General features: G+C 31.9%; 1 protein-coding gene across 1 annotated transcript; it reads right to left on the minus strand.

Moving 5' to 3' along the window:
- Window positions 1–3105: 3105 nt before the first annotated feature.
- Window positions 3106–3891, minus strand: LOC129289999 (UPF0481 protein At3g47200-like). The gene has a single exon (XM_054926726.1). It carries the CDS (start codon window positions 3889–3891, stop codon window positions 3106–3108), a length of 786 nt encoding a protein of 261 aa, XP_054782701.1.
- Between the last annotated feature and the right edge of the window lie 6365 nt (window positions 3892–10256).

A 10256-nucleotide genomic window follows, 5' to 3' on the forward strand; every position in this document is an offset into this window, starting at 1 on the left:
ATTGAAATTAAAATTGTTTCTTTAAGGAAAAATAAAACTTAGGTTTTAGCAGATTTGCCCTAAGGAGCTAAGGCTATTGGGTGTAAATTGAGTTTTAAGAAAAAATATTTTCCAAATGGTTCAATTGATAAATATAAAGCAAGGCTTGTGGCCAAGCTTTTACTTAAAAGAAAAATATAGATTATTTTGACACATTTTCTCCTATGACTAGAATTTCTTCTATAAGAGTTCTTATTGCTTTAGCCTCAATTTACAAGCTTTTTGTTCACCAAATGGATGTAAAAACCACTTTTTTAAATGGTAATTTGGAAGAAGAAATTTACATGGTATAGCCTGAGGAATGTGTGATTCTTAGGCAAGAAAATAAAGTTTGTAAATTTGTCAAGTTTTTGTATGGCTTAAAATAAGCGCCTAAGCAATGGCATGAGAAACTTAATCAAATTTTGACAACTGGTGGATTTTCTACTGTTGAAGTAGAAAGATGTGTTTATACAAAACTAGTGAATAATGATTGTGTGATTATATGCTTGTATGTGGATGACATGCTAATTTTTGGCTCTAGTATGTGTGTTGTTAATAAAACAAAAAATTTTCTTTCTTCAAATTTTGATATGAAGTATATGGGTGAAGCCAAGGTAATCTTGGGTGTAAAAATCATAAGGAATGAAAATGGAATTTTGCTTTCTCAAGAACATTATGTTGAGAAAATTCTCAAAAAGTTTGGACATCTTGAAGATGCTCCTCTGAGTACTCCTTATATTTCGAGTGTGCAATTATAAAAGCACAAGGGTGACCTAGTTGCTCAATCTGAGTACGCACAGATTATTGGGAGTCTGTTACATTTGATGAATTTTACTAGGCCTGATATAGCTTATGCTGTAAGCAGATTGAGCAGATATACCCACTATCCAGGTAGTAAACACTAGGAGGCTCTGGTAAGAGTCTTGAGATATTTGAAAGGTATCATGAATTATGGTATATGGTATAGTGGATTTCCTGTTGTATTGGAAGGATACAATGATGTTAACTGGATTTCAAATTTAGAAGAGACAAAATCCACTAGTGGTTATATATTCACTCTTGGTAGTGGTGTAATAACTTGAAAGTCTGCAAAATAGATAATCAATACAAAATTCTCAAGGGACTCTGTGTTTATTGCCATGAAGCTGGCTGGAACTAAGGCTGAGTGGTTGAAAAACTTCTTAGCGAGTATTCTAATAGGAGAAAAGCCCACACCATTAGTGTCTTTACATTGTGATAGCCAGTCTGCAATAGTAACGGCTAAAAATAAGACCTTTAATGGTAAAAGTAGACATATTCGATTAAGACATAATATTATAAGGTAGTTGCTCAAAGATGGGTCATCTCAATCGATTATGTGAGATCAGAGTTAAATCTAGTGGATCCGTTAACTAAGCCCCTAGGGAAGAAATTTATTATTGAAACGTCGAGGGGAATAGGACTTAAGCCTGTTTGAAATTAATAGTGATGGCAACCTAACCTTTGTGATTGGAGATCCCATAAAGGAGGTCTGATGGGTAAGAACAAGTCATTTGTTAGTTCTGCTAGCACTGAATTTTTATCCTTTCCTATGACTTGAGAAAGTGCTAAATGTATTGAATGGAGGTTGAGTGAAAGCTCTTAATGTTTTCATAGTCCTTATGGATGGTGTATTCATTGTAGATATACTTGATGAAAACACATATACAAATGTGGAGTGGGGCCACTCCTATGAGATCATGGCAAAATCTCAAGAGCATTTGTTAAAACCAAGCATGCACATGGCCGATAACGTGCAAAACCATCATTAACAGTAGAGACGATGGGGGTATAATCTGATTAATAAGACCTCTAGCACATGCTCAAGATCTGTTGGTTCAATAATGAAGTTATACCGACTTTTCTGTGTGCTAAGTTTTATTAGTCTAGGTTTGGTTCAAGTCGACAGACACCAAATCTAAAGTGATTATCCTCCATGTGAATAACTCAGACAAACATAGATCCTTTTGACACATGTAGGGGATTGTTGTGTGTGTGTCAAAAGTGTGTGTGTCAAAGTCCCACATTGACTAAATGAAGGACTCTCCTAGCATATACATACTAAGGAATGAAGCGGGCTAGTAAAATGGGCTTGGAGGAGAAGTAGCCTTACGCACATGAGACAGGCCAACATAGGCAAATCATAGTTGAAATTAGCCGATTCGCCCCCTGCGCACGAGTTCAAGAGGCACTGGGTTCCTTTTACCGGGTTATTTTTATAAAAATAATTAAATAAATAATTATTTTAGCTTCCCCAAAAAACCTCCAGTTTTGCTATTTTGAATTTGAACTTGAAGCCTTAGCAGTTTTTTGGGCATTAAACCACTTTTGAAAATCAATTTTGTGAGTTAATGTCTTAAAAATTTTTGTCTGCCAACGTTTCCAGATTAACCGATTTTGTGAGTTAATATCTCAAACATTTTTGTCTGCCAACGTCTTCATATTAATGGTGTTTTATACGTGTGTAACCGAAGCTTTAATCTAGTGATTATGGGCCAACGTTCATGTCTCCATCTTTAGGTTATATATAGCCATGGGTGCAGACAGAGCAAGTTGCCAGCCTTTTGAGTTTTCGGGGCAATTCTCTCCTCCCTCTCTGTGTTGTTCGTCTTGCTATGTTTTAGTTTTTGCTATTCTATTTCCTTGCTCTGCAAGAAGTGCTTCTTTAATCCTGAGGAACTATCAGTCCGTCGTTCGGTGTGCCAAAATAGTTCTTAAGGACAGTGTCCTTTTAGGCACGACTTAAGCAGTTTGTAGTTCGCCATCCACGTCTACCACCGGTGCCACCAAGACATTTGCAATACAATAAATGGTAAAACACGATCACACATAGAGAGTGATGAAACAAAGCTAAGTTTATTTTGTTTTTGCATAAACTGATGTTACAAACCGAAGAACTACTAATTATTATCATTATTCTTCACATCGAGAATGGCATACATAGAGGAAAACAATGACAAGTAAGCCTGAAAATGTTGCAATGACTCTTGAAAGGTCCTTGAAGTTCAACAACCATACAACAGCCAAACTGTGATAGAAAAGACTGTAGTAACGTTTGTGTAGCTTCTATGAAAGATCCTTATAACAAGAGTAGTCTAATTGAAGCTGATTGTCAAGAGTTCTGAACAAATCTATGAGTTCTTTATCGGTTGATAGCTTATTAAGAACAATTCCACTCTCTACCAGCAGATTCACGTCCCCCTCTTTTTGAACGAGACAAGCAATCAAGTTAACATAGCTTGAAATATAAGCATGATATGGATAATGATACTGCTCGAAGAGAATGAGATTGCCTAAAATAAACTCCGATAAATCATCTATCATTGCTTGTGGGATCTGCAAACGAGATCTATATAAACCCAGCCAACTTAAAATTGGTACTTTCTTGAATGTAATATCAAGAAAAGATCTCTCAGAAACTGGCTCAAAAGATATCCATACCCTTTGTAACTTTGTTGTTGACCTTATGACTGGATCAAACTTGTCATAGTAACCTGTATTGATAAAATGGCGTGGAATAAAAATGTATCTGATTACATCAATAAAATGATTTGGCCGATCCCAACCTTGCTTGAGCTTCATTCGCTTATTAATCTCTTGTCTGCTCCACGCACGATAAGGATCATAAATTTTAAACCACTGGCGAGCAAGATCAAGGAAATTTGAATGCTCTTTTTGTAGTCTGGTGGTTGGAACAAGCTCATATAATTTCTCTAAGATATAAAATGGAAGTTGATTTTCAAGTAGTAACAAATCCCTCTCAATGTTCTTTGTGTTTACCGTTGTCGTAAATAACGGATCGTTATCATGAATGTATTGACTTTGAGTACTTCTTCTCAAGAAAAGCTCCATGATGAATACTGAATCCAACAGGCATCATATGTACAAAGTGCTTCTTATCCAGCTTAATGAATTTTTCAGAATAACATTTTCTTATATTTTCTTCTTCATCTCCAAGCCAGGTTGTGTAAGCTTCTAATAATTTCTGCTTCTTGTGCTCATCATCATCCAATAGTTGTCCAAAAAAACAAATGAAAATAAAAATATTTTGATTTTCCATTGGCTTCAATTTGTCATTGTTATGATGGCTTGGGCCAATGGAGACCAAATGAGGAGTGAAGGGATCATCTTTTTCGTTCCTACGATTATCTGGAACCTTGTAGATGCAACACTTTGGTGGCAACCCAAGTTCATAGGACTCATTGTGGATGTCTACAATTATTTGCTTGGCAATATCATTGTCATGATGAGACCCCATATTGAATATAATAGTCCTGCATGATTATAACCATTATATTGGTTTGTTTCTAATAAAAATTATTTTGGCGATTCGATAAGTAGCTATCACTGACTTGGAAGCATTTTATGTTATACGATACAAAACTATTAATTATGCAGATACAATGAAACACGCAAGGTATGAGGACCATAGAACAGAAAATAAATGGAGAATATACCTGATGATTAAAATCGATACGAACCTTTTAAAAAGAAAAGAAAAGAAAAAAGGTGCTTGTATTGATTGTCGAATCTCAAGTTTAGACTTCACCAGAAACTTATTGATAAAGTTATATGGATCATTGGTGTAGAAAAACGGTAAGGAAATGGAAAATAAATTGGGTAGCGAAGTCCAGAATGGCCGGTGAGTATAAATAGACAAAAAGTAATGGATGGCATGTGTGTCCTTTCACTTTACACACACACACACACACACAAAATTAAATTTAATTTTGTTATTTTTTATATTAACTCAAGTCTATTCATATTTAAACCATCTAACAAGAACAAACTAAAGTAAATAATAAAAAAACTAAAGTAAAGTAAATAATAAATAAACTTTTGGATAGAAATGGTTAGATGTTATTTATCAATAGAATTGATCTTGTGAGATCATAAGTTTTTGAAGGCTTATTGCCGAAACTCATCAAAATCTTTTATGGATAACTCTTTTCATGATACCGGTCTCTTAATAAAAGACCTAGTGTTATGAATACAAGTCCAAGCAGAAGACCTATTCCAAAAAATTAACCTATTAGATTAGTGAGCCTTTCACACTTATAATTTTTCACCCTATTTGTGAGACTCACTAATGTGAGACTCACTCCACTTGTGGGTAGGTGATTTCATTGAGAGTTTGGTGTCATAGAAAGGCTATTTATTAAGGGTCCTAACTGGCAGGAGGCTAAATAAAGTATCATGGAATGGATATATTGACGATGTTAGCTCTCAAAAGGGGTGGCTTATCATGAGTTCCATATCTAAGAGTTTCATAAGTGAAGCGAGCTATCTTACCTAACAAGCTAATCTTTCGGATAGGTTCTCTCTTGGGACTTGTACTCGTGACACAATATTTCTTTAAAGAATGCCAGAGTAAGTAAAGATAAATAAAAACTTAGGCTTTGTTTGGAATGAGAAGAAAATAGGGAGGAAAGAAGATTAAAAGAAAAAACAAGGGAAAAAAGATATTTTTCACTATTGTTTTTCCCCTTAATTTCTTCTAGAAAGGGGAAAATTACAAAAGGGAAAACTTTAAGATAAGAAAAGAAAAATTTCTACTACTCTCTCTCCCGGTTTTCTTTCTTGTCTATCTTTCTCTAATTCCAAATGAAAGGATAGAGATTGTAACATACCAAGTAATTGTATTATACTATTAAAAGAAAAGACAGATAAGTGATTCAATAAGGACTAAACTATGCTTAATGTCACGGAAACTAACAAATTAAATGAAAAAAAAAACACACACACACACAGAACACAATAAGTGTATTATATTGAACGAGCAAGAGATAATAAAGGGCATAGAGTAGAAGTAAATGAAGCTTACAGAGTCCAATACACTTAATCCTTAAAGTCTGTGAGCCTCCGTTAATCTTGAGCTCCAAACTCCACTCTGCTCTCAGTTATATATATATATATATAATAATAAATCTCTATTCCTCAACATTCTGAACAAGCTTTGTAATTTAGTTCAATTTTAAATTTTAAAATTAATTATATGCAAATTGGCCATAGACCATGAGATCAAGAAATGTCCGCGTCCAATTCACGCGTTACTCGAGAGATCCACATCAACAACCTTGAGTCAAACCCACATTTTTTAAAAGCTCATAAATCTTGTAGTTCTTTCTCATCACTTTCCTCTTCAATTTTATTTTATCTCCAATATTGCTAACATTTTGAAATTCAACATTTCTCTTGAAATACTAGCTATTATGTGTACTAGAAATGAGAAGCGATCTTCTAGAAATAGAGGAAGAGGACAAGTAAAATGAAAAAACGTCATATCTTAACTTAAATTTCAAGACTTAAGCTTATAGGTCATTCCTCCTTATTATATTTTAGTTATTAAGTCTAACTTTATCTAGTCAACTTAAACTCAACCCCACTTAAATAACCTGACATTTTTCCCCTTAAGTGCAAGTTCACAAAACTTCACATATCAAATATGCTCTAAACATTGAATCCTTGCTCTTACAATCAAGGTCACCTAGTTTTGTGGCTTCAAACGTTTGCTAGCAATTTGTTTATAGGTTTGCAAAACAAAAAAAAACAAAAAACAAAAATAATAATCTCAGGATCCATAACTCATCCAAACTTTCGTATGAAAAAGATAAAATTTTCAATAAAACTTTATATCATGCTAATTAACAACTTTGATATGGGACTTAAAAGCACCTTGCAAATAAGATTTCAGGTTTTAAAAGGTTAACGAAGTCTGCCCATTATACTGTTATATAGCTGTAATGATTTTTTATAATCATTATATGGTAATTAAAAATAATATTTTTAATATGCATGCAAAACTATCTGGCAAATTAATCACAATCACTGCATTGACTTTCTAAAAATATATATGGCTATTGAGACCTATATGATGGGTTGTCGTCCACATTTAATTGTGGTAAACTGAATGATATATTATTTATCTACTCATGAATAATACTTTCCAATAATTTATATTTAAAAAGATTTAAAGTGATAATTTATCATTATTAAAGTAATTATATAATATTTTTAATTGTTCACGGGTGTTATTGTTAATGGTAATCAATTGATCCTTGGGTAACTGCATTCTCTTAGATACATTTGAAATTTAAGGAATTAATTGTTCTTATTTTCTTATTTAATACTTCTTAATAATTTTGTACAGCTCTTTTTTTATAAATTTTTTAATCAACTAACAATTAAATTAATAAACATTCAACATACGAAACAATATTAGTCTGCTTTTAATACATGAGTGACGTGACACCACCTTTGACTTGAAGGAATTCAGTGCATGTGAAAAAAAAAAAAAGAATTGAGGAATAAATTAGTGCTTTAACCTTTTAAAAGAAAAAGTTTTAAACAATAACTTATAATCACGACACGAGAAAGTAACGCCCTAATTTTAGAATAATTGTGAGAAAAGTCGAAAAATGCACCGAAACTTGTAGTAAGTCCAGTATTTATGTTGACAAAGTCAATCACATATATATTAGTTGGAAAAAAATGTCAATCAAATATTTAAACATTTACACATCTTGAAAGTAGATACGTTATGCTAATTAACGAAAGTGACTTTGATAATAAGACATTAAATTATTATAATCCACAAATTATTCGATTGGTTATTGACGCGTGACTTGAAGACAGCTTCAAATGACTACACATTATTGAACCTTTAGAATATCTACTAGATGCATGACTACTCTCTAATTAATCCTCCATGATTTCGTTTTAAAAATATTTTTTATTTAAGATTGGTGCACCTCAATTAAGAATTGCAATTAATATGTAAAAATATGATATATTTTACTAAATTTTTCTCTAATTATTCTTGTATATGTCTTATTAACACTCCTTTTGTTTAAAAAATATAAGGTATTTTTTTAGATTGAATGTTCACAAATATAAGAACTTTTTAGTTTTTTAAGCTATAATTTATATTAAGCTTTTTCAAAATAATCTTTAATACCATAAATCACCCAAGACACCCTATTAAATAAGAATTGTCTTGGAAGGATGGTATTAATTTAAAGATAACTAACTAACTTATTGAGGTGTGTGTAATGCAATTAAAAATATCTTACATTTTTAAATAGAGAGGATATTATATGCTAATAGTACTTTCATTGCTCTTTAGGAATAATAGAAGAATATCATTAAATAGTGCTTTGAAGTTTAAAAAGACAAATAATAGTGCTTTGGCATGCATTTGTTTAATTAGCTTTGATAGTTTACTTGGAAGATTTTTAATATTGACTTTCATAGCCATGTGAATACTGAATAATGCGAACTTCCTTTTTTTTTTTGACCTTGACTCAAAAAGTAAACTTCAGCCTTTATATGCATGTCATATGCGCATTCATAATTGTGTACATCTTTAATAATTATTTCGATTTCCCATTTTTTTTGTTAATTATTCGAGGTAAATGTTTTATAAAGTTCCTCTCTAACGACATCAATATCAAAATGGCAGAAAGGTTTAAGGATGACCAGGCCACCAATAATTTTCCACTTCACTCCACCATTTAGCCACTTGGCAAAATTCCAACATCCACATTCCAAACCCTCTTTTTCCTCAATACATATATTTGAAGTCCGAAGACCCTTAAATCGAAATTATATATTGTTTTCTTTTCACGGGATCCATGAGAGAGATGATCAGTTCAAAAACTTTTCAAAATTCTACCCACACTACAACAAATTAAGCTAAATATGACAGCTTATATTTGATGGTTATAAGTGAAAAATGACAAATAAAAAAGGTGCTAAATACTTGACGGTTGCTTCAAAACAACCGTCAAGTATTTAGTATATTTGACGGTTATATTGGCATAACCGTCAAATATTATGCATCCCAGATTTTGATTTTTTATAAATATATTTGACGTTTGTTTTACAATAACCGTCAAGTATATTTTGGAGTACTTGACGGTTATTTGTAAAAAAAGCATCAAATATATGGTTTAAAAGGAAAAATAAAAAAGTTAATTACTTGACGCTTGTTTACTATAACCGTCAAGTATGTCTGCATTTTATTTAACGGTTGTTTAATAACAAGCGTCAAGTAATAAATACTTGACGGTTATTATTTGTAAAAAAGTGTCAAAATATATGGTTTAAAAGGAAAAATAAAAAAAAATTACTTACTTGACGCTTGTTTATGATAACCGTCAAGTATGTCAGAGTTTTATTGACGGTTATTTAATAACAAGCGTCAAGTAATGAATACTTGATGGTTATTATGAAATAACCGTCAAGTATTGCCTTTTAAATTTACGCTCCTGAACCTTTCACTTTCACATTTCTGCAACTCGAACGTTTTCGAAAATACACCCAGAGTGCTCGGAAATCATTTTCTGTCACTAAAATTGCCCAAAAAACATAGATTTAGACTCGATTCTTCTTGGGTTTTGCTCGTGGGTTTCATTGTTTGGGTTTGTGGGTTGTTCGTTCATCCAAGTCTTCATTTCGGGCGTTTTGGGTTCGTTCTCCGTCTTCCATATGTAAGTTTAATTTCTTCTTCATCTATTTAATTTGTTTTTAGGTTTAGTGTTTAGGGTAAATCTGACTTCAAATTCCCTACTTGCTTTTCAACAGTAAAACGCTGAGTTGTCTTCTTTCCTCCTTCCCTTGCTCTTCTTCTTCATCCTTGTGCTCTGCCTCTCTTAAGAAGTTAGCCTATCCTTCTTCCTGTGATATTGTTGTCAATTGATTGTAATTAGGGAGTTGATTGGAATTAGCAATTGGAATATGAATTTTTTTTTTCATTAGAAACTACGATTTGTGATTGAATGTATATAGGCTTTTGTTTTCAATTCTTTTTAGTTAGTCTAAAATTAAATTTAAGATTATATGAAAATTAATTTACTGTTGGGCATTATATGAATTTGTTGAAAATTTGCTTCCCTTGTTGTGATAATGGTGATTAATTTTGTTGTTGGATAACTTGATTAGATATGATTGAGTTATATTGAATTTATAGGACAAAATAGATTGTTGGGATAAAATTTTTATATCAATTATTATTGGGTAACTTGATTGAGTATAATTAAGTTATAGGAGAACTTGAATGATGAAACTTTTTGTTTAAGTTGATTAATTGTGTCTTTTTATTAAGTTAATTAATGTTTGAATTAATTGTGTGCATTTTGTTTAAGTTGATTAATTGTGTTCTTTTTATTTAAGTTATTTAATGTTTGATTTAATTGTCTTCCTTACAGATAAATGGC

Source organism: Prosopis cineraria, unplaced genomic scaffold, assembly GCF_029017545.1.
Source record: "Prosopis cineraria cultivar Desert tree isolate PC_DT_omini unplaced genomic scaffold, ASM2901754v1 PC13, whole genome shotgun sequence".
In the NCBI taxonomy this organism is placed as follows: domain Eukaryota; kingdom Viridiplantae; phylum Streptophyta; class Magnoliopsida; order Fabales; family Fabaceae; genus Prosopis; species Prosopis cineraria.

Bases quoted from the DNA above. Each gene is read 5' to 3' on its own strand.
- LOC129289999 (XM_054926726.1), bottom strand. From the start codon at position 3,891: ATGGAGCTTTTCTTGAGAAGAAGTACTCAAAGTCAATACATTCATGAT.